Source organism: Elephantulus edwardii, unplaced genomic scaffold (assembly GCF_000299155.1).
Source record: "Elephantulus edwardii isolate Elephantulus edwardi_28Jun2011 unplaced genomic scaffold, EleEdw1.0 scaffold00283, whole genome shotgun sequence".
NCBI lineage: Eukaryota > Metazoa > Chordata > Mammalia > Macroscelidea > Macroscelididae > Elephantulus > Elephantulus edwardii.
Window position 1 is genome coordinate 1,834,143 of NW_006400033.1, and position 25,538 is coordinate 1,859,680.

Sequence of the window (25,538 nt, forward strand, 5' to 3'; positions counted from 1 at the left end):
GTTGGCGCAGGATAGAGCAGGGTTTAGGGCTGTTGTGCATAGGGTCGCTATGAGTCGCAAACGACTCGACGGCACATAACAACAACAACAGGGACTCCTCAAAGAGAACAGACAGATAAATAGGTGCAAGGATGGAAAAGCCGAAAGGACCAATTGTAAGGCAGTGGAGGACAGGATCCCAGTTGTGCATAAGGTCACAGAGTCCTGAAAAACGTGGCTCGGGGGCATGATGAAGGTGTGAGTCTGTGAAACATGGGCAAGAATCCCCGAGGTCTGGTGGATGCAGCTGCCCTGAACCCCCTTACCCATGTGCTCCCAACCTCAGCTCCTAACAACTTCTGAGTTCTGAGCAAACAGAAATCCTGACCAAAAAAAAAACCCCAGACAACAACAACAAAAAGAAATCCTGACCAAGCAGCATAGAAAAGTCAGCTCCCTGCCCTGCCTGCTCCTTCCTCAGCACGGAGATATCCAGATCCCACACCAGATAGTTTTATGTGAAGAGCAAGTACCATGGGTGGTCTTCAAAGGGCAGAGAATGAAGATCACGCCAAATCTGAGGCCTTGACAATATCTCTTAGTCCCTTTCCTAAAAAAAGTATGCAGAAGATGTTTGTATTTACTGTCTGAGGGTTGAGACCCTTCCCATAAGATGTCTGTCATAAGAATGGCAGTGGAAACAGCTAGACTGGGTACTGCTGACATCCAATATATGAAGCCACACACTAAGCCACTTGGAAGAGTACCAAGCAGGTGTGATTAGAGAAAGGGCTTCTGAGGGGCCACCCAGCAGAGGAGACAGACCACTCCATCCCTGAGGCATCACACTGACAATGGTCAGGAACTTCCTTTCCAATCGGTGGCTTCTGGCCTCTGTGATGGACCTTCCAGTGGGTCAGCATTGGAGAGACTGGGGGACCCTCGCAGAGTCTCCCATGCTCTGCTTAAGGGGAACAAAGGACAGGAAAGGAGACCGGCATCTGGAACACCCTTCAACAAAAGAGGCGCAAAGGACCACTAACAGAGGACATTTAGTGGTGCTTTGAAGGCAGAGCCAGAGGGTGCAGCAAATGTCTTGGCAGAATCAGCCAGCAAAAGCCACCCTGACCCAGGAGCCCCTGGAAAGCGGAGCAACAAAGCCAAGTGTTCCCAAGCAAGTGTAGGGGAACTCCTATGCTTGTCTCACATCAGTCAATTTCAACATCGTTCCCTCTGCCTAGAACCTGCAAGGAGCTTCTGAGGACAGCAGCCATAGCCAAGGGCGTCACTTATCCACCATGAGTTTGTCAGGATGGACACCATATGAGCTCAGTGGATGTTAGCCAGGCAGAGGCAATTCCCCATTTGCTGTGCCTCCCCCGCCACAGTGCTAAGCACACCAGGAACAAGGAGCCTCAGAAGGGTGCCAAGGCTGATCTGAGAAGACACCAGGATACTTGAACTTGAACGATCCTTTTATTCAAGACTGCTAGTACACAGATTTCCCCTTCCCTCAGAGCCAGAAAACCATCTTGGTGAAACTAATCAGCCTCAATGGGGGTGGAAGCCCTAGTCTGAATTAGGGTTAAGGGCATTCCATTCCATTCTACATCGTAAATGAGAGAAACGGGCGGGTAAGCGGACACATACCGTACAGGGGACCCTGAGACTGCCATTTGGCACAGGAATGCTGGCCAGTTGTGAGCAGGCGCTGGTTTGTACTGCCCCCTGCTGGCTGCTGCCGCTCCTATCATCCCATTCTAACTACAGCCTCCCAGGCCTATAGACACAGGGCTGGAAAACAGCCAAGCTCGGAATCTCTAAAAATATCCTTCAACATGCGGATAAGTGAACCATCTATATGGAGTTTTTGCATTACACTTTCATTGAGCCAAGCTGGAACCCAACCCTGTAAAATGTAGTCCAATTAAGTTTAGGGCAAACTTCTCCCTGCTCTGGAAGACAGATGTGCAGGGAGAAGCTGGCATTGACTCTAATGTCTCATGCAGGTGAGGCTCTTGGCTTTCCTTGAGCAGGCCCGGGAGCTCTCTACACCCCCTCTGAGACAGTAAGGAGGGCCCAGCCAGGGGGCCCTGATTCAGCCTGCTATGGATTCTCTGGAGGCCAACGTGGCCCTTGTTTCTCCACCAGTCAGCCCTGGGCTGGGTCAGATTGGCCTTGTACCTCTGCTTTCAGATGACTGTGCTGGCAGGTCACACACACCTGTGAAGGGGAGATCCTTGGAGTGACGGGCTTGGGGCTCGTAGAACTTGGGCACCTGTAACAAGGAGGCCTGTCCCTTTGACACCCCATCTAAGTAGATCTCCAGGGTCTTGAGCAGGCGCCGTGGGCTTTTCTTGGCCAACACTTCCAAGTCTGGAATAGAGATATCAGGGAATGAAAAGTGTGAGGGGCTTGAGGCTTCACTTCATAACACTCATGGTCTCAAAGCTGGTGGCTCTCAGGAGCTTCCCCAATACGGATACTATGAAGAGATGACTAGATGGGGAGACCTGGGAGTCAGGGCCATAGGGACCATACAGTCTGTGTTGTCATGGACAATCTCAACTTAGAAAAGGTAGTCCAACTGTTAGACATAGTCCTCCAATGTTTTGATTGGAGCCTATCTTCATGATAGGTGTAAGGTCACAAAGACTGCAAAGTAAGTGGTCGCAGAAAAAGGACAAATACCAAGAAGAGGAAAGAGGCTGAGAGGAAGGGAGGCTGCAAGGATGGAGGCTGCGAGGATGGAGGCTGAGAGGAAGGGAAGCTGTGAGGATGGAGGCTGTGAGGATGGAGGCTGAGAGAAGGGGGGCTGTGAGGATGGAGGTTGTGAGAAAGGGAGGCTGAGAGGAAGGACATCTGTGAGAATGCAGGCTGAGAGGAAGGGCAGCTGCGAGGATGGAGGCTGAGAGGAAGGGAGGCTGGAAGGACAGAGACTGCAAGGATGGAGGCTGAGAGTGTGGAGGCTATGAGGGTGGATAGAAGCTGTGAGGATGGAGCCTGCGAGGAAGGGAACTGCAGCCAAAACCAACCCTGGACCCTGAACCTGGGGACACTAGGCAATCAGGAGCCCAAGCCTTCCCAAGAGGAAGCGTATACCTTTGAGGACGAAGCCTGAGTCTGAGATGGTTTTCTGTTGCGTCCTCCAGACATGGGCCAGGCGGAGGAAAGTGGCTGCGTAGAAGCTGTTCACCACCGGGATCACCTTGTGTTGCCGATTACACTCCCTGCAGGGAGGTAGTTGGCTCATGCATGGACAAAGAGGACAGCTGGTGCTCTTCACCCTTCCCAGGAGACTGTGCCTCAATCCCCCAGGTCTGACCAGCATACAACATCCCCACCCGTCCGCCCATGATGTGAGGTGGCCTCCACGTCACATCAAGGTTGGAGAAGAGAGATGGCAGGGAGATGGTACAAGTGGACTTGTCCAGGCCCTGACATCCAGGAAGATGTAGTGAGACTGTGAGGGAGGCTCAGCTGGACTACCCGAACCAGCTGGGGTGAACGGTGTGGGGACTCACCTGGTGAGACACTCCTCCCTTAGGGCCTGGATCGTGATGCGGGTGATATTCACTGACATCAGACAGAAGGGGAATTGCTGGAATGGAGGGACCCTGAGTCAGGGGTAGCCAGCTAGGCGTCCTGCCAGGCCACAGGTCGCAGCTACTCCTGACACACTTAATTTTCACAAGATTTTTTCTTTCTTACAAAAGAGGAAACGGAGGTTAACTTTCCAAGAGGTCAAGGCCAGGATTCCAACTGAGGCCAAGGTGCTCCCAAAGCCTCACACTCACTGCTGTAGAGTTGCTTCCATTCATGGTGACTCCCCACTGGGTTTCTGAGGCTGTGAGTCACATGGGAGCTGACTGCTTGTCCTTCTCCCATGGAGCCTGGTGGATTCTAGCAGCTTCTGGGCCAGAGTGCAGCTCAGAGTCGGGGTACATAATCACTGTGCTAGTTCTCCAGCCCCCTCTCCAGCCCTACCCTTGGGCACGAAGATGGACAGTGAGCAAGGGTCTCAGTAATCCAAGAGAAAGTGCATGCTGGGTGCTGGGTGGAGCCAAGTCACCCGTTATTACAAAAACTATGCGACAGGTCTTTATTACCTAGAGTTTACATTTAATATTATCATACTCCCTACTTCAGAGTCACCATTTAGGTATTTTTTTTTTTAAAAAATAAGGGTATTTGCAATTTTGTACAATTGCTGATTATACAAAATCTCTCATTCGATCTCTAGCTTCATTTCAGTCACTAAGGCCCTAATTTCTACAAGTCCGTCTTCTCTGTTTATGGCTTTTACATTTCAGTCACCAACTATTAATGCATCTTGATTGCACATTCCCTCAATTTCAGGCTGCAAAAATTGGTAGAAATGCCCAATTTCTACATGTTTGGTTTTAGTAGTTTGCAGGTATATTTGAATGATAGGCGTATTAACAGGTCTTCCTTTTTTTAAAACTTTATTGTATTATTTTTTATGTGTACCGTCAAATCAGATCTTACTGGTACAGGAGGAGATTGTCCCCTCCTTCTCCAGCAGAGCATCTGGTGGATGTGAACCACGTACCTCTGGAATCACAGTGTAGCGTCTTGCCTCTAGGCCACCAGAGCTCCGTCTACAGGTCTTCCTTTTATGCCTATGGATAGTATTCTATCACTCACAGCAGTGTACTTCAGGAAAGATACTGAAATGTTCTTTTTTACAATGAATGAAAAACCAATCATACTTCAGTTTGTCATTACTGGCATAATAAATCATGTGACTGTCTGATTAAAAATGGCCAATACCAGTCCATGTCGGCTCACCTAGGATATCAATCTTTGTGTGCCCCATTTTATTTTTTTTTAAACTTCCAATTTTCCTGGATTTTCTACTTCATACATTCCATGTTCCAGTGATTAATGGATGTTTGTTATGTTCAGCAATGTATCTGTTATTCACTTTTGACGATCTCTTCTTTCAGAAGTGGGTGGCCAGTCCTGGTTCTTAGACTGGAAACTCTGCTAAAATCTGTCCACCACAGGTGACCTTGACTGGTACCATGGCTGCCAGCATCACATTTCTCTTCTACAAAAAATGGTGGCTATAAACATGTCCCTTATCTGACAGACTACACAGGAATTAGTCAGACTACATCTATAGAAAGAGTTGATGGAGAAGCTCAATATCAGCAGTCAAAACAGGGCCAGAGACTGACTGTAGAATAGAGCACCAATTACTCATGTGCAAGTTCAAACAGAAACTGAAGAAAATGGAAACAAGTTGAGGAGAATAAAAATGCAACCATGATGAGTCTATCCCAAATGAGTTTAAAAACATATGAAGAAATGTTAACGATCCCTAGGCTATCAGAGAGATGCAAATAAAAACAACTATAAGATATCATCTCACTCCAGTAACAATCACAAAGTTCAAGAGAGCAGAAAAAACAAATGCTGGTGAAGTTGTGGAGAAACTGGAACCCTTATTCAGAAGTGTAAAATGGTGCAACCACTCTGGATGACAGGATGGTGCTTTCTCAAAAATTTGGAAATAGAAATACCATTGGACCCAGAAATTTCACTACTAGGAATATACCCTAAAGAAACCAGAGATGCCACCCAAACAGATACATGCGCAGCCATGTTTACTGCTCCATTATTCACAACAGCAAAGAGATGGAAGATGTTAATTTGTCCATCCAAATTAATGGATAGAGAAACTAAGGTATATTCATATAATGGAATACTATGCAGCAATGAAAAACAAGGAACTTGTAAATCTTTACACAATATTGGTGACCCTGCAGGACATTATGCTGAGTGAAATAGCTCAATCACAAAAGAACAAATACTGTGTAACAACATAGCTATAAAACAGGACTGACATGGGGCAGGTAGGAGGGAAACTAGGAAAAGAGGGGATAGAAAATAAATAATGTATTGGAACAGAGGAAGGAAAGAGCTACTTAAAAGGAATACATGATTACACATTATTTGTATGACAACAGTCCAGAACAAAAGGTACACAGCAAAGTGGACTGGAGGAGGTGTAGTGGGAGGGAGGAAACTTTTTTTTTAAAGTAAACTGAAGAGGGCAGGGATGAAAATGTGCAACTATGAATAAATGAAAATACAACTTTTCTATAAATTTTTTGTTAACATGTTGCCACAAATGATGCAAATGTGTTTATAAGCACTGTTGTCAATTTTAAAAGTGTGCGGCAATGTGTTAAAATCACAATAAGAAAAAAAAAAAGAGTATCATCCGTGAAGAATGTAAAAGGTCACTGTAAAGAGAGGGTGAGAAAAACCCCCAAAATAGAAGCCAGAAGAGACTCTGAAACTTGCACTAGAACATAAAGAAGCCAAAACAAAGAGAAGAAAGGCTAAAGAGAGATGGACAGAAGATTTCAAAGGGCAGCTTAAGAAGACAAAGCAAAGTATTATAACAAAATAAAAAGAAAGCTGGGGTTAGAAAATGAAAAAAATTCCTCATTTCTCAAACTAAAAGAACTAAAGAATAAATTCAAGCTTTGAGTTTCAATATTGAAGGAATCTATAGGGAAAATCTTGAATAATGCAAGAAGGCACAAAAGATGATGGAAGGAATACAAAGAGTCACTGTTCCAAAAAGAATTGGTTGACAAAAAACCATTTCAGGAAGTAATATATGATAAAGAACCAATGGTAACAAAGGAAGAAGTTCAAAGTGTACTGGAGGCATTGGCAAAAAATAAGACTCAAGGAATTGATGGGCTACCAGTGGGGGTATTTCAAGAAACAGGTGCAACCTTGGACATGTTCTGTAGTCTAATGCTCAGAAATCTGGATAATAGCTACCTGGCCAAATGATGGAAGAGATCCATATTTGTTCCTATTTTCAAAAATGGTGATCCAACAGAAGGTGGAAATTATCAAACAATATCATTAATATTACATACAAGTAAACTTTTATTGAAGATTATTTAAAATGGTTATAACAGTACATTAAGAGGGAAATGCCAGGAACCCAAGCTGGAATCAGAAGAGGCTGTGGCAAAAGGGGTTTCACTGCTGATGTCAGATAGACCTTGGCTGAAAGCAGAGAATACCAGGGAGACGTTTACTTATGTTTCACAGACCATGCAACGGCCTTTGATTGAGTGGATCATAACAAATGCTGGCTCACATTAGGAAGAATAGAAATCCCAGAACACTTACATGTGCCCATGCAAAACCTATACAAAGTTTAAGAAATGGTTGTCTGCGCAGAAAAGGGAACGCTGTATAGTTTAAAATCAGGAAAGGTGTATGTCTGGGTTGAATCCGTTCTCCAAACCTATTCTAATCTGTATGTTGGGCAAATAATCAGAAAAACTTGATTATATGAAGAAGAATGTGGCATCAGAATTAAAGGGAACTTATTAACAACCTGCAGTAATACAGATGACAAAACATTGCTTTCAGGAAGTTAAGAAGACCTGAAACACTTATTGAAGACAATCAAAGAATGAAGCCTTCAATATGGATTACATCTCAACATCAAGAAAACAAATATCCTCACCACTGGATCAATAGGGAACTCACAATAGATGGAGAAAAGATTGAAATTGTCAACAATTTTATTTTACTTGACTCATAATCAACACTCATGGCAGCAGCAGTCGGATCAAAAGACATGATACACTGGGAAAGGTGCAGCTAACCTGAGCCACAGTATTTTCAATTGTTTAGTATGTACCTCAAAGTTGGACAATGACTAAAGATGACAGAAGAACTGATGCCATTGAATGGTGGTGTTAGGGAAGAATATTGACTATCTCAAGGTCTGACAAAAGAACAAACTAACCTGTGTAGGAGGAAGTGCGACCAGGGTGCTCTTTAGAAGCAAGGATATTCAAACTCTGTCTCATATATATACTTTGGGCATATTGTCAGCAGGGGCCAGTCCTTGGATCAAGGAATTATGCTGGCAAAAGCAGAGAGCTGTAAAAGATATGAGACTCAACAGACTGACAGTGACTGTAACAATGGGTTTAAGCATGCCAGAGATCACGAGGAAGGTGCATATCTAAGGTTGCTGAGTCATAGCTGACCCAATGGCGCCCAACAACCTCACAGTGTTCCTTGGAGGTTTAATTAAGATCATACGTGTGAAATACGAAGCACAGAACCAAACCCAAGCAGGTGCCAACAAATGCTTTTATAATTATTACCCTTGCTCCAATATGGGTAGCTGAGAGGCTGGCAGCAAAGTGTCAACTACTTAATATATAATCTTACATAGTATCTACTACTTCCTTTGAATTTTTAAGTATTAAAATAAGTATATGAGGGAAATCTCCTCCTATGCCGGTCACATCCAGTTTGATGGTACACACAACAAATAAAAAGGCAATAAAAAGAAATAATTAAAAAAAAATAAGTATGTGAACAGAATAAGGAAAACAGCATTATTAGCAGACAATCTAAACCTGGTGCTTATTTACTCTCAAGAACATTCTTAAAAGGGAGCTCTGGTGGCCTAGTGGCAAGACGCTGCACTGCAATCCCAGAGATAAGCGGTTCAAATCCACCAGATGCTCTGATGGAGAAGGAGGGGGCAATCTCCTCCTGTACCAGTCAGATCTGATTTGACAGTACACATAAAAATAATACAATAAAAATAAAAAAAGATCATTCTTACAAACATTTCAATCACTGTGTCAATCCACCTGCTTGGAGGTCTTCCTCTCCTTTGCAGACCCTCCACCCTTTCCAGCATCAAGTCCTTCTCCAAAGAATAGCACCTCCTAACAACATGTCCAAAGCATGTGAGGTGAAGCCTCACCATTTTTGCCTACAAAGAGCACTCCGGCAGCACCCTCTCCAAGATGTAGCTGTTCTCTTGGTCATCCATGGGATGTTCAAGTGCTCTTCTTCAACATCACAGCTCAAAGGTGTCAATTCTTTTCCTGTAATCCTTATTCATTGTCCAGCTCTCAGATGCATAGCAAGTAATTGGAAAGACTGTGGCCTGAATCAGATGCACCTTAGTCTTCAAACTGACATCACTACTCCTCAATAATTTGGAAAGGCCCCTAACTACAGAAGCTGTTGACCCCAATTCCTTTAGATTACTAAAATGCTAAACTGAAAATAATGCACAGAGGCTGTATTTAGGGAACTAACTAAAAGCAGAGGCATTTACACCAGTACATTTCTCCATTTCAGACTTACTTTCTAACCATTTCATAAGTCAGCTTGCATCACGCTTGACCTAGATACTGCAGTGCTACGTCATGAAGAAGTGCAACACCTGTCCATACTTTCAACTTGTGGGATCGAGTACAAGAAATCCCACTCTTGTACCCTTACATGTCCTGACATGGATATGAAGCCTTAAGATTCTGTGTCTTCTTCCCCTAAGAACATACAGAGATATTCATGAAGAGCTATAAATGGTAGGAACTGTAGGCTATTGGTTCTGGATCCATAAAGTGAGGCATCTTACTAATATCCACTGTCACTGAGTTGATTCTGACTCACAGTGACCCTCCAGTGGGAGTCCAAGGCTGTGAATCTTGGAGGCAGGAAACTGCTCACCTTTCTCCTGTGGAACAGCTGGTGGAATCAAACCACTGACATTTTGGTTAGCAGCCCAACATGATATGCATTACACCACTGGAGTCCCTTATCACCAGCTGTGTGGGTATGTAGGCAGACACAGTCAATTGCTTTCCTCAAGCATTGCTCAAGCTAAGTATGAAGACATCACTTTGGCTCTGCTTTCTGCAACCTGGAGCTTAAGACATGGCTTCCTCAGACCTGGAACAGTTATGTTCTTATATTAATGAAAAGATCAGTAATATTAAAAACACTTTGTCTTTAAGAAACTGTGGCCAAGAACCTGTCTTGAAAACTCTGTTAAATAAAACTGGAGATGAGATCATTGTCGTAAATGAACTCCTAAATAAACTGGAATTGGAAATTGAGTATCAAGAACAAACCAGCAGTGCACTCAAGGAACTCTGCAAATCTCTTGGAAAAGATTACAAAGATGCTCAACATCTCAAAGAAAACATTCCCCCCCATTTGCCTCCTGTAACAGAAAGCAAGAACCTTGATCAGGGATCAGAAGTTAAACCTGATGAACCAGTCGAAGCTGTGGAACCTGCACCCATAAATAAGCCCCGCAAAGAACAATGGAACATTAAAGAAATGCCGTTTATAACTTCTGACGAGTTCAATGGTGTTCCCAAATACATGAAATTACGCTTAACCTATTGTCAGATTAATGATGTTATTAAAGAAATTAACAAGGCAGTGGCCTGTAAATAAAAGATCTTGCATCAACCGAAAAAGTCTCTGAGTTCTGTGGCCAGAAACCTTTATCACAGATTTATGGAAGAAGAAATAAAAGATACCAAAGGTCACTATTTCATAGTGGAAGCAGACATAAAGGAGTTCACGGCTCTGAAAGGTGACAAGAGGTTTCACGTGATCCTGAATATTTTGCGACACTGTAAGAGGCTGTCAGAGGTCCGAGGGGGAAGAATTACCTGTTACGTTATAACCTGAGCCTCCGTGAGCTTGTGAACCAACCAGCAGCAGACTAAAGGTTATCCCTATAATTCCTTTATATATCATTTTATTAGCTTTTCGTTTTCTTGTTTCTTGTAAAAATGAAGCTTTTATTTTTATAAAGCATAGGGATTTTTAAAAATGTACCTCCTTCCAACACATACTTAAATTCCTTTAATATAAATGTCTGCGGTACACTTACTGGAACTGAAAATGTTCATGCTTAGTTTATGTTTAGTGCACAGTAATCTCAGTAAGAGGGATATAGATGAAATTGTGGAAGAAAAAGGCCACAAAGATAAGGTCAAAGATCCCCATCTTTCTTAGAATTAAATGTCATTTGTGTCTCAATTTCACCATTGAAATTTCCATCTACAGGAAAACTTGCCGAGTTGCACTTAGTGGCAGATCAGACATGGGACAATTCTTCTTCCCCCTGTATCATTAGAAAGCAACTAATGTGAACGGCATTTGGTATAAATCTGTAAACTTCAAACTGTTCAGAAATTTCAGTGAAAGTATGTTGCAATGGAAAAGGTGATACAACAGCATGTGAATCAGGGTGGTCATGGTCATGGACAGTGAGTAATTGGATTGTAGGAAGTAACGCTTCTCTTCGGCTCCTGAGGAGATTGTCTGGTCTGTCTTATGTCTGTGCCATCTGTTTGGTAGTTATATCCCTGGAACGGTGAATAGAAATGTCTCTCCAGGCCCTGTGGGCTGGTTAACGCCATCCCTATGATGACCCCAGGGCACATTACGAGTGTCACATATATATATATTATAAGCTTTTCTTTAATTTAAATGCAGGTATGTTTAATATTTCATGTTTTATTTTCAATAAAATGACATTATACTTTATTTAAACTATTAAAAAAAGACACCACTTTGATAATTAAATCTCAATGAATGTTTCATATGCTTGGCATTTAATATCATTTCCCTCCAACTTAGAACTCTCTAAGGCTGGAATTATTTTCCCACATTACAAATGAAGAATATGATGTAATGAGTCATAAAATCTGGCCCACAGCATTTTTGCAACTTGGGCTTGCCCAACTCAGCCTGACGTCTAAAATAATCATCTGATGGAAGTACTGCAGGTCTGGCCTTGCAGCCACTCATTCTCTTGCTCTTCTCCCTTAGGCAGGAGACGAAGGGTATATAGGGATTATTTAAACTACTTTGGTGATTTTCTTTTAAAACCAAAAATAGTTTCAAAATTGGAATAAGTGGATCAGCACACTGGATGAAGACCATACTTCTCCAACAAAGTATTAAGGGTAAAGGCAGGATCCTCGCATATTCATGGCTCCCCTTTTATTTCAATACTCGGCATCAATGTATCAAGGATAACTTTATTTTGTCCTTTATGTCTGTCTGTATTGGTCACTAGGCTCTACTCCATCATTCAGGTCCCAATGAGTTTTCTGTACTCTAATTCCCTTATGGCTCTGACTAATCCAGAGTCCATCTTCATCTACTCCCAAAGCCCTTCCACCAGCAAATTCACCTGTACATATTCAGCCTATTAAAACCTTGGTGGTGGTTTTCTGCTGCCACAGCCTCGCTCTGGCTGTGCCTAGAGCTGGAAGAGATTTCTTTCCCGTGCTTTGAGAACAGTCTTCTATCTTCTCCCTAAAACCCCCAGCTTTGAGTTTTGTGCTGTCAGATTATGTCACTCATTTACAAATTCTCTGTAAATATGTAATTATATGAAAATAAAATATGCCAAGTAATACTTGTTACATGCAGAGGGAGTACCGAGATTCAGCCCTCCTTGCCCAGCCAAAGAATTGTGCGAGGTAGAGGACAAAAGAAAAGAACAAATTTTATGGTTTAAAATTGGGAAAGAAGTGTATCAGGGCTGCATCTTCTCTCCATACCTATTCAATTTGTATGCTGAACAAACTATTCAAGAAGCTGGACTTGATGAAGAAGAGAGTGGCATCAGGATCACAGGAAGTCTCATCAATAACCTGCATTGTGCAGATGACACAGCCTTGTTTGCTGAGAAAGTGAGGAGGACATGAAGTGCTTGCTGCAGATGATCAAGAACTGCAGTCTTCAATATGGATTGCATCTCAACATCAAGAAAAGAAAAATCCTCACCACTGGACCAATGGGCAACATCATGATAGGTGGAGAAAAGATTAAAATTGTCAATTATTTCATCTTGCTTAGACCCACAGTTAACATCCTTGGTACCATAAGTAAGGACAGTAAGAGATGTATAGTATAGAGAAAGTATGCAGTGACAAAAAGTCCTGAAGAGCAATTATTCCAGTCAAGGACTGAGGTGTGTCATATTCAAGCCACAGTATTTCTAATCACTTGCTTTGCATCTGAGAGCTGGACAATGAATAAGGTTGACAGGAGAAAACTGATGCATTTGAGTTGTAGTGCTGGAGAACAATATTTAACATCCCATGGACTGACAAAAGAACAGACAAATATGTCTTGGAGAAAGTGCAACAGACTGTTCCTTGGAGGCAAAGATGGTGAGGCTGTGTGTCATATATTTTGGACATGCTGTTAGGAGAGGCTATTCCAAGGTGGAGAGTCAGTGAAGGAGATGAAGACCTTCAATGAGATGGATTGACACACTACCTGCAGTAGTGGACTCAATATGCCACAGATGATAAAAATGACATAGGATAGACACAGTTCAGATCTACTGTTCATAGGAATGCTGTGAGTTGTATTTGATTTGACAACATTTAAAAACAACAATAAGTTTGATCATGCTCCTAAATAATCCTGTCATGAGTCGTGCCTTTGTTAGAATAAGAGATGAGGTAAAGAAACAAAAAATAAAAGTGAAAACAAGAATAATATGGGGGGTGAGGGGAAGTCCCAAAGTTCTGGAAAGGCCATTTACCCCTGGAGTAGGGAGTTATGGCTCCAAAAGACCATTCTCCACTTGGAGGAAGGCTTTGTTTTTTTTTTTGTTGTTTTTTGTTTTTGTTTTTTTTCCCAATCCTGGGCCAGATTTCTTTTTTTTTTTTTCCTTTTTTTTATTATTAAATTTTATTAGTTTTAATGAACATTTACAGGGATTTTGGGTTTCCATTCCTTCACTGCTGCACCATTCTCTCTACCCTCCTCCTCCCCAGTTTGTTCTTCCCCGCCATCCGAATGTCTGTTTTAATTGTCCAATTGCCACAGTGCTTGTCAAAGTCAGTTCTGATTAATCTCCTTTGTCGGTGTGTCCTTTGCCATTCCCTATGGAGGAAGGCTTTGTACAGTGGGTGGTTCAGGTCCATTGTCTTCAATGTCATTCTTGTAGCCTCTCTTTATCGCTGTCTGACCCTAACAAGACCCTTTTCTGGATGCCACTTCCCTTGCTTGCTATAGGCCCATTTTTCTGCTCCCCTTTGCAACAAACGTCTTTTTTTTTTAAATTTTATTATTTTTGTGTGAGTGTACCGTCAAATCAGATCTGACTGGTACAGGAGGAGATTGTCCCTCCTTCCCCGGCAGAGCATCTGGTGGATTCGAACCGTGCAACTCTGGGATTGTAGTTGCAGCTCCTTGCCACTAGGCCACCAGAGCTCCCCTGCAACAAACTTCTTGAGAGAGATGCTTATACTTACTACCTCTAATTCTTCTCTTTTGTTTTAAATCCAATCCAAACAAGGGGCTTCTATCTATCTCTACCACTCTCATGCAAATGTTCTAGTAAAGTTCTCTGGTACAAACCCAGTGATTATCAGACTGCGACTGGAGACTCTGTGGACTCCTCCTTCCTCACACTTCTTCACAAGGCTTCTAGAACTGCCCTTTCTCTTCTCTATTTCCCCCTCTGTTCTTCCTTTTCTCCTCCCTATTCAGTTGATGTTGGAGGGGCTTCGGGCATAGTCCTTGGTCCTCTTTTCTTCTATCCTAACTCCTTTAGCAATCTCATGCCACTTTTAGGATTTTTTTTTTTTTAGTTTAAGATGTTTTTCATACTTTTTTTTTTAAATCCAGTAGATTAAAAGAACCACCAAAGATGTATGAGTACCAGCTACAGAAACCATAAGGTAGCCAAAAAAATATGCCTTAGGGAAGGAAACAGTGCCCACAATTACCTTGTTTTAAAATTTGTATCTAAGAGAGAGGAAGCTTCTCCATCCCATCTACCCACAAGGCACAGCTGGCTTGCCTTCCAAGGCTTCACACTGAAGGGCTCCATGATTAACTAGAAGAATCTTACAACATGGACGCTAGGTCTATGACTGACTACTTTCAATGCGTGCTTGAGACAGTTTTACCCTTTGAAAACATGGCTAATTCAGCACAAAGCAAGATCAGTCTTTAATACATTGTCCTTCCTCTCCCCCTTTAATATGCAGCTGGAAAATGATAGGCTAGGGATAGAACACTGTGAACTTCGCACTGTTGGAATTTATCAGTCATTAAATGATCATTAGCTAACAGTCACTAAATGTACACATTAAGGAAATTATATCTAGAATACTGCAAAAACACAGTAAGACTGAAGTTTGCCTATTTCTGCTCAGGAATTCCCTTCATTCCCAAGCGTCATGATGTTTTCCTTTCTGCTCCAAAATTTGCTATTACTGTTTCTCCTCCTTCTGATCTTCCTTTTGTTCCCCGGTGCCAGAACTTCCGGAGCCTTCTCACTCAGATGCCATCTTTTTGTATGCCATTTCAAAGAGCTTCAAAGATGCCTGCTAAAGGGAGGATGTTGCCTGTCTTATGTTTTCTCCTGTTTCACTGTCTTTTCAAGCCAGGAGTTCTCTCATTCTGGAAATCTCTTCTTTTAGCTTGTTGCACTCATCAGCAGACAATTGGTCCCTGGGTGATCCCCAAGCAAAGCTGTTAATCCTGATGAGGCTGTGGCCATTGGAGCAACCATTTAGGGAGGTGTGTTGGCTGGTGATGTCACCGATGTATTGTTCTTGTATGTTACTCCGCTTTCTCTGGGTATTGAGACTTTGGGTGGTGTCTTTACAAAACTTATTAACAGGAACACCACTATTCCAACCAAGAAGAGCCACGTATTTTCTACAGCTGCTGATGGACAGACACAAGTGGAGATTAAAGTATGCCAGGGTGAGAGAGAGATGGCTGGAGATAAACTTCTTGGTCAGTTTACTTTGACTGGGATTCCCCCAGACCCTCGTGGAGTCCCTCAGATTGAAGTTACATTTGACATCGATGCCCATGGAATTGTACATGTTTCTGCCAAAGATAAGGGCACAGGACATGAGCAACCGATAGTGATCCAATCTTCTGGTGGATTAAGCAAAGATGATATTGAGAATATGGTTAAAAATGCAGAGAAATATGCTGAGGAAGACCGACGGAAGAAACGAGTTGAGGCCGTTAACATGGCTGAAGGAATTATTCATGACACTTTCAGGATTTTAAAACAGACTATCAACAGCTCTCTGAAGCCTTTGTAGGAATTATTAAAATGCAGATTTCCAGGCCCTCTGCCTTTGAACCAGGAGGCCTGGAAGGTGCTCTAGAGTTCACATTTCCAACAAGTTCCCCAGAGATGCTGCTGTGCCCACCAAGGGACTGTACCTTTGAGACATGGAGCTTTATGCTGACAATTACAAAATTTTAATTTCTAGTCTAACCCTTTCTTTTTAACTCCATTTTAATCTACCAATTGCTTACCCAACATCTCCACTTGGAAGTGTGATGTTGCTGTATGTCATCAAGTTGGCACTGACTCATAGATGACCTTTCAGCAGGTTTTCAGAGACAGTTAAACACATGGGAGGAGACTGACCATCCTTCTCTCAAAGAGTAGCTGGTAGATTAAAATCCTGTACAGCATTCTTACCACTAGACTAACAAAGCCTCAAAATTTACTGAACCCTTAAACTTGCTGTCTTTGTATTTTGGTAAATGGCAACTATTTTTACAGTTGCTTGTGCTAAAAACTAGCCCTTTCTTTAAGAGAGATTGGTTTGCTTTTTTTTTTTAAATTTAATTCACTTTATTCCTGTTATACAAAAACTACTGGACCAATTGGCAGCATAAGGATGGATGGTGAAGAGATTGAGATTGTACACAGCTTTAGTTTGCTTGGCTCCACAGTCAACAGTCTTGACACCAGCAGCCAGGAAATTAAAAGGCACAATGCCATGGGAAAGTCTGCTGTTAGGGACCTCTCCAAAGTACTGAAGAGCAATGGTGTCTCTCTGGAGACTAAGGTGTGTCTGATACAGGCCATGGTCTTCGCAATCACTTGTTATGCATCAGAGAGTTGGACAATGACCAGGGAGGATAGAAGGAGAATTGATGCCTTTGAGCTGTGGTGCTGGAGAAGAGTATTGAGAGTACCATGGACTGCTAGGAAAACAAACAGATTTGTCCTGGAAAGGGTTAAACCGGGTGGCTCCTTGGAGGCAAGGATTCTGAAGCTCCGTCTAACATACTTTGGACATGTTGTGAGGAGAGACCCGTCCTTGGAGAAGGACATCATGCTTGGGAGGGTGGAGGGACGGGACAGGAGGGGAAGGCCCTCTATGAGGTGGATTGATTCAGTCACTGGGATAATCGGGATGGGAGTGTCAGAAACAGTGCGATTGGCACAGGACAGAGCAGAGTTTAGGGCTGTTGTACATAGGGTCTCTATGAGTCGCAAGTGACTCAACGGCACATAACAACAACAAACAACAACTATGTGGTAGCTACAGCGGGAGCCTGGGTTCTCTGCACAGAGACTCTGCTGTGAGTCTTTATAAGTAAGTCAATGAATTCCTGGCAGAGAGACTTAGTCAGCATGGTGTCCTTCCAGAAGTCTGGGGTTAAGTAATGGTAGGTCTTGGAGATGGCCTCAAAGATGACCTTGGAGAGACTGCCCAGGGTAGCTAGGCAGCCTGTGGCTGAGGTGTGTTGTTGTTGTTGTTAAATGCTATCGAGTCCTAGACAACTCATAGTGACCCTATGAACGAAAGACCTGCACACTTGTATCATTTTCATCGTTTCTCCAAGTCCATAGAGTTTCCAGAGGCAAGCTATTTTGGAAGTGGATGCCTCTCCTGCTTCCATGCTTGTTTTAATTGGGAAGTTCCACCAAACACTGTCCACCATGGATAACCACAATCACATTTGACACCTCAGTGTCACAGTGTTTAGCATCACAGCAAACAAACACGAGTTGCCTCTGTACAGCAAATGGACAGACCAGTGCTATACCACTTAGAAGCATTTTTGATCAAAAACAAAACCAGGCCAGAAGGCTGCAGATTAAAATCAGCCACCTTTGACTTGGTAGTATAATTTTCTATCCACTAGGCCAACAGAGCTCTCTTGTCATTGTTGGTTTTTTGTTAAGTGCTGTCAAGTCATAGACAACTCATAGTGACCCTATACATGAAAGACCTGAACATTTGTATAACTTTCATAATTTCTGAGGTGTAGCAGTCATCAATTTCAGCCATCAGTAGCAGATTCCTGGGCATGGGGGCTGAGATGACACCAGAGCCTTGGGGCAGGGATAAGGCGCAGCAGCACAGAACCACCGTGCCCTGTCACCTTGCAGGGAATGGTGTGAGGCTAACCAATCTTGTTCCCCTAGTAGCCATGCAGTACAGGGGCAATGGAGACCCTGGCAAGGATAATGGCCCCATGGATGGCAGTTGCTAACTCCCTGGAGTGCTCAGTGCCTAAGCCAGCATGGCCATTATAGTCTCCAGTGGTGACAAGGGCCTTGAACCTGGTCTGATGGCTGGCATGTGTCTGCTTCTGCACAGGCACGGTTTTTAAGATCTCATCATTGAGGGACATCCCCAGGAAGAAGTCAGTGATCTTAGACTCCCTGATGAACAGTGAGAAGAAGCAGACAGGTCTCCTTGAAGGACTTGACCTTCAAGTCTTTGACCAGATGGCTAGCTTGGTGACCTCGAGCCTCTCCCTGTCCTTGGCTTTGCCTTCCAGAGCTCAATGGCCCCTCCTGCAACCCCATTCAAAGCCATGATCCTGACCCACAGGCCACTGCCAAAGCCTCAGCAGAAACTACTGAAGGCTCCCATCCCAGGCCCTCCTGCTGTACTGGCGCCACCTGCCATTTGGGCTTTTCTTAGAGTAGCTGGTTTGCTCTTTTGGCAGTTCATGGGTGTTTCAATACCCAATTCTTCTCCTGTCTTATTTCTTCTGGCGTGAAGGAAGTGTGACCAGAGTGCACCTGTGAGCTTGCACAAGGATGAGGAGACTTCGTCTCCCTTCCTTTGGGCATATTTTTAGGAATAAGCAATCCTTGAAGAGAGATGTAATTCTTGGAAAGGTAGAAGGTCAGCAAAGGAGAGTAAGACTCTCAATAAGCTAGAATGACAAAGTGACCACTACAATGGGTTTGCTCTAAGCATGCCAGAGATTTTAACGATGGCGCAGGACAGGACAAGGTTCAGATGTGCTGTTCACAGAGTCACTGTAAATCATATTTTTTTTATGGCACCTAACAACAGAACAAAAATGAGCAGCAACTCCTCACGTATTTTATTTTTTTTTTCCTCACATATTTTTAAACCCCATCTAATCCACCAGGGAAAAAAAATCTTGTCTCTATTCTCTCAAGTTTATGCACTCAAGACTGAAATCAGGATTTGACCACTGTGTGTCTCCTCTTCTGAGAATACTCTGTTTCGAACCGCCTTCATATCTAACTTGGATTATTGTAAAAGTCTTCACCACAGATTATTTTCAACCTCGCTGCTGCTATGTTTCATGTAAAAATATAAGGCAGATCATGCCACTCTGCTGTTCAAAACCCTGCCACAGCTCCTCCTTTTTGTCAGTAGAATATAAAGTCTGTACGATGGCCTGCAAGGCCCTGTGCCTTGTTGCCTCCATGACCTCTTGTCCTACTGCTCTGACAGGCTGCTTCTGCACCCATGGGCTTCCTGGCAGTTCTACGTGTGCTGGATGTGCACCTTCCCAAGGCCCTCGGGCCTGCTGTCCTGTTTGAATTCTTTTTCTCCAGGTATTACTTTGCTTAAGTGTCTCCTCCTTTAAAGTTTAGTTTCAATATTACCTTTTCACAAGAGTCACCCTTAGGGGAGCTCAGGTGGCCTAGTGGCAAGAAACTGCACTGCAATCCCAGAGGTATACAGTTCAAATCCACCCGATGCTCTGCCGGAGAAGGAGGGGAAATCTCCTCCTGTACCAGTCAGATCTGATTTGACGGTACACATAAAAAATAACAAAATAAAAATAATTTTTTTTAAAAAAAAAGTTAGCCTGACCAAATTACACTTTTCCTCAATCCTTATTCTGCTAACCTTGTCTGATTCCCCCCCCCCTTTTCCTTTAGAATGTCCAACACACAAAAAAACTTACTTACTTATTGTGCTAACTATCTTATTTCCTCTGATAGAAGGTAAACTCCACAGAAGAAGGGATCTTTATTAGCTCTGTTTACTGATATATCTCAAGCACTAAGGAGAGGACCACAATAAAACATGTTGAATTTATTAAGAGATTTCAGTGAATGAATGAATTCCAGGTCTCATGAATCTGGGCTAGGCAAAAGCCTGGGAAACAGATGAAATGCGTTCTCAAGCAGAAGGAGGGACCTTCTTCCACCTGTGAAAATCGTCCAAAACAACTTGCAGGAGCAGCCTATCATGCTATAAATGAAGGGCTGCAGAAGCCAGAGCACCTACTAGGAAATCTATGTGGCCTCACCCTACCCAGTTCATCATCTTCTCTTGCATAAATAAAGGCTAACTCTTCTCCTCAGAGCCAGGAGAGACCACTAACACAGTGCAAGGGTTGCCCTTTGGAAGGACAGTGGGTTAAGAGCATAGGAGCAATTGCACTGGTGCTTTGGTACATTATCTCATTTAATTATCCCAAGAACCCAGCTGACATTTCTATGATCACCATTCTATAGAACAGGAAAGCAAGGCTCTGGGGAGTGGACACATCTGCTTGATGCACAAATTAATGGGCGGTGGAACTCAGAGTCCAGCCCAGGTTAGACCAGGACCATTCAACTTTCCAGGCAGCCCTGAGCAATCAGCACCATCTACATCGAGGGCCTTTCTGGCGGCTTCAGGAAGCTCTAGTCCTAGCCCCCACTCCCATCCCCTTTCTCCTTCAGCTTCCTAACCAAACTATACCTGGATATGGTGACGAGAGAGTCGTAAAATCTCCTGTGCCATCTGCAAGGTTTTGGAGTCCATGACCAGGTACAGCAGATGCAGGAGGGCAAGGAAGCCTGCCCCTCTCAGGTCTGTGGCTGGATTTGCCCCTGTAACAGAAACAAGGCAAGTGGGGTGGGACAGTGAGCTCTGCTCCCTTGAGCTCCAAGGGCTTGGTTAGGAATTTGCCCTCAGCTTGAGAAGCCCAGCTGGCTTCCTGTCACAGTTAGAGCAGCCCTGTGACCGCTTAGGATGGAGGCCAACAGGCTGATCTTCCAAAGCCTGGGAGGTCCCTCCACGTCTGCCTTCCTGGCAGTCAGCCGTCTGTTGCCCTTGACCCTCCAGGGATATTTTCCACACACCAGGCAGAAAAGTTCTTTATAAATCAGTGGATGCTGGACATTTGGTTCTCGGACAAGATTTGGATGTCTTCTCCCGACTCTTCCTATTAAGTACAACTGGAAACTCTGAACATTAATAAAGAAAACAAACAAGACGACTCTTTTCTTTTTCCCCCTAACATAGAAATGCTAACGAGAGCAGAAAAGAGCCTCAAGGAAAATAAGCCCACTAGCCAAAACACAGGAAAAGAGCAAGACCAAAAACATTAGACAACTTCTACCCTACTCCAGTCAAAGACTGTGGAATATACAGTGGCTCCATGCACAGCTAACACTGATGGGAGAGTGGAGTCTTCCACTCTGGCCCAACTGTAATGAATGTTTCTTATCTCCACCAGGGTTGTGACAGTGAAGATCCTGGGAGCTGGGACTTCTATAGTAAGGAGTTCCTGCCTCCTTTATGATGTTATTGTTGTGTCATCAAGTCGGATACAACTCGTAGCTGACCTCTAGCAGATTTTCAGAAGCAGGAAATTGTATGGGAGGAGACTGCCTATCTTTCTCTCAGGGAACTGATGGTGGATTCAAACTGCATGCCTTCCTGGTTGGCAGTGCAGCTCCTTACCACGAGGCTGCCAGAGCTCTTCTGTGATGTTAGCAGAGGCCTCTCTCAGCCAGGATACTACAAGAGATCAGCTGGGGTACCAGAACTTCCATCTTTATCTGTAATGAGGTAATCACTCTCCCTTCTCTTGCCTGCATGGTATCAGAGGATGTTTGCTAAGACAAAAGATTTAATAAGGTCTAGAGTTCACAGTATAATAGCCAAAATGACCAAGATACAATAAAAAATCACTTGTCATACCCAGAACTACACGGACACCAACAGTTAACAGAGGTGCTGTAATTGTTTGGCCAGGATTCAAAAAATGTTATGGTAGAGTGTTCTGGTAGACTAGCCCATGGACCAAAATCCACAGGCCCAAAGTCTCTAGCAGTTTGAATCCACCAGCTGCTCCAAGAGAGTAAGACAGCAATCCTCTTCCACAAGATTTACATACTCAGAAATCCAATGGAGGGTCAGCTAGGACGCAGTTCCAACTTGCTGGCAATCAGCTAAGTTTCTGAGACAGTAGGGAGAACAAAAGCCCCTTCAAGATGGAACTTACTCTTTATTTTGGCCTGTGTTCTAGAGCATGTTTAAGAGTCTCTTCTGACATCAGTTTTGGTCTTTTCTTTCTTGTCTTTACCTCTTGCTTTTTTCATGGATGATGTCCTTGATGTCATCTTATAATACATCTGATCTTCAGTCATTAGTGTTTAATACATCAAAACTACTCTTGAGATAGTTCATAAATTAAGTCAGAATAGAGTCATATTTTGGTTCTCATGGACTTGCTTTAATTTTCTTCCATTTTGGTTTGAACCTGCACATGAATGATCTGTTTCAGAGTCAGACCCTGCCCTTGTTTTGACTGCTGATATCAAGCTTCTTCACCAACTCTTTCCACATAATGTCTGTTTAGACTATTAGGTGAGGTCTATGTACAAAGTTACTACCTATGCATTTGTGTTGTTTTGTTTTGATTTTTTTAAAAGGCATTTGCAATGAATACATTATTCTACTATGTGATCTCTATCCTCCTTCTGTCACCGAAGCCATATTTTCAACTACTAGTCCTTATTGTTTCAGTTTTTGCATTTCAGTCATTAATTATGATTAATGCATATTGACTGTATATTTGAGATGAACAGAAGATTTCAGAGAGCAGCTAAAGAAGAGAAAGCAAAGCATTATAAAGAAATGTGCAAAGAGCTGGAGTTAGAAAACCAAATGGGAATAACACACTCAGCATTTCTCAAATTGAAAGAACTAAAGAATAAATTTAAGCCTCGAGTTGTAGTACTGAAGGATTCTGTGGGAAAAATCTTGAATGTTGCAGGAAACAGCAAAAGAAGATGGAAAGAACACACAGAGTCAGTGTACCAAAAAGAACTGGCCAACACTGAACCATTTCAGGAAGTATCATGTGATCAAGAACCCACACTAACAAAAGAAGTTTAAGCTTCACTGAAGGCACTGGCAAAATCCAAGGCCCCAGGAATTTGTGGAATACCAACTGAGGTGTTTCAGGAAACAGATGCAGACATGTGCTCATTAGCCTATGTCACGAAATTTGGAAGACCTGGCAAACCAGATGAGATCTGTATTTGTTCCCATTCTCAAAACAGGTGATCTAAGAGAACACAGAATTTATCGAATATCATTAATATCACATGCAAGTAAAATCTTGCTGAAGATTATTAAAAACAAGCTGCAACAGTCTATCAACAGAGAACTGCCAGGAATTCAAGCTGGATTCAGAACAGACCATGGTACAAAGAATATTACTGTTGATGTCAGATGGATCTTGACTGAAAGTGGAAAATACCAGAAGGATGTTTACTGTTGTTGTTGTTAAGTACTGTTCAGTCAATCACAACTTTTAATAATCTTATAAACAAGAGATCTGAACCTTCCTCTGTCCTGCACCATGCTCACCCACCTTGTTGAAGGTCTTCCTCTCTTTCTGACCCTAGACCTTTCCCAGCATGACATATTTTTCCAAGGACTGATCATTTTTGGCAACATGCCCATGTTTGTTTAGAGGGAGTACCTTGGTTGTATCTTTTCAAGAAAGACATTTTAAACTTGTATTTTACTAACTATGTGCACATATTTTACTGTGTGGATCATAACAAATTATGGATATCACTGAAAAGAATGGGAATCCCAGGCCACTTAATTGTGTTCATGTGAAACCTATACACAGATCAAGAAGCAGCTGTCAAAGTAGAACATGGTTTTTTTATCAAGAAAGGTGTGTATCAAGGTTATATCCTTTCTCTGTAGATATTCAATCTGTACACTGAGCAAACTCTTTAAGAAGCTGGACTATATGAAAAAGACTGGGGCATCTGGATTTGAGGAAGACTTATTATCAAAAATCTGTCATGAAGATGGCACAACCTTGCTTGTAGAAAGTGAAGAAGACCTGAACCACTTACTGAGGGAGATCATACTATTGCCTTCAAAATGGATTACACCTCAACATCAAGAAAATAAAACTCTTCACTGGACCAATAGGCAACATCATGGTAGATGGAGAAAAGACTGCAGCTGTCAATAACATGCTTTTACTTGGACTATCAATCTCCATGGCAGCAGCAGTCAAGAAATCATAACAGGACAGCAGTGAGCATAGTAAGATGGTGAAAAAGAGAAGAAAAAGAGAGCATCTAGGACCTGTCCAAGTACATCGACAAGACCATCAGGTGATGTTTCAAGGAGGTAGCAAAGCAAGTGGAATCCTGAAAGTGTCTGACTCCCTCCTCAACCTCGTGCTGGACTGCACCATCGAATACATGAGAGAACCTGATGACCAGTACAAACTAATGGAGGACACGAGGCGGTTGGGCATGGTGGTGTGCCAGAGCACATCCGTGGTGCTCATCTGCCCACAGGATGGCATGGGGACCATCCCCAATCCCTTCATCCAGCAGCGGGATGCCTAGGGGGAATGGTGGGGACAAGCTGCCCCCAGGTAGACCATTCCCAACCCCTTCATCCACCAGCAGCATTGGGGGGGGGGCGGGGACACAGTAGGGACACGCCACACCCCCCCATGGAGGCCATTCCCAACCATCCAGTATCAGCATGCTTGGGGGGGCACTGTGGGAACACATCACTCTATGGATGCCATCTCCAGCCATCTAGTAACAAGATGACACCTGGGGGCACAGCAGGGACACACCACTCAATGTAGGACATCTCCAACCCCTTCATCCACCAGCAGGACACTTAGGGACTTAGGGGGCACAGTGAGAACTTGCCCTCTCTCCTGAAGTCCTACCAGATAGACCCCTTTTTCTATAGGTTTTTATTTAGTTAATAAAATTGCAACACACAAACACACACACACACACACATACACACACACACACAGAGAGAGAGAGAGAAATCATAGCAGGTACTGCTCTGGGAAATCTCACCGTCAAGGGCCCCTCCAAAGTTCTAAAGAACAAAGCTATTGAAAGTGCTTTTGATTCAAACCAGGGTATTTGCAATTGCTTGGTATCTATCTGAAACTTGGACAATGAATATAAAGACAAAGAATCAATGCCTTTGAATTGTGGTGTCTGTGAGGAGTATCGACTACCTCCTGGACTGCCAAAACACAAACAAATCTGTGTCGGAGGAAGTACAACCAGGGTGCTCCATAAAGGCAATGACAGGGAAATTCTGTCTCATATACTTTCAGTAGCATGTTGGGAAAGGTAGAGGGCCAGCAAAAGAGAGGACAATCGTCAAGGAGATGGACTGACAGAGCGACGGTAACAGTGGGAGCAAGGACAGTGGAGATTGTGAGGATGGCACATCAAAGTGCAAGGTTCAGCTCTGTGGTTCTCAGGGCTGCCAAGAGCTGCAGTAAACTTGATGTCATCTAACAACAAAGATGCCACAGCCTAAGTCCTGGCAGCCATGAACATATTACATCGCATAGTGAAAGGCAATAGGAGTTACTAGTTATCACACAGA

At 43.2% G+C, this 25,538-nt stretch overlaps 1 protein-coding gene and 2 pseudogenes across 1 annotated transcript in view; 2 read left to right on the forward strand and 1 right to left on the reverse strand.

Moving 5' to 3' along the window:
• ELMOD3 (ELMO/CED-12 domain containing 3) overlaps positions 1 to 25,538 on the reverse strand; it is a 54,443-nt gene that overhangs the window by 3,572 nt on the left and 25,333 nt on the right. The window contains exons 8-11 of the mRNA XM_006900394.1: positions 20,598 to 20,728; positions 3,504 to 3,580; positions 3,082 to 3,209; positions 2,164 to 2,355 (exon numbers count right to left, since the gene is read on the reverse strand). Coding sequence (XP_006900456.1) covers positions 2,164 to 2,355; positions 3,082 to 3,209; positions 3,504 to 3,580; positions 20,598 to 20,728 — 528 coding nt within the window. The remainder of the gene's footprint in view (positions 1 to 2,163; positions 2,356 to 3,081; positions 3,210 to 3,503; positions 3,581 to 20,597; positions 20,729 to 25,538) is intronic.
• Positions 9,739 to 10,506, forward strand: LOC102859260 (annotated as a pseudogene).
• LOC102864844 lies at positions 23,590 to 24,514 on the forward strand (annotated as a pseudogene).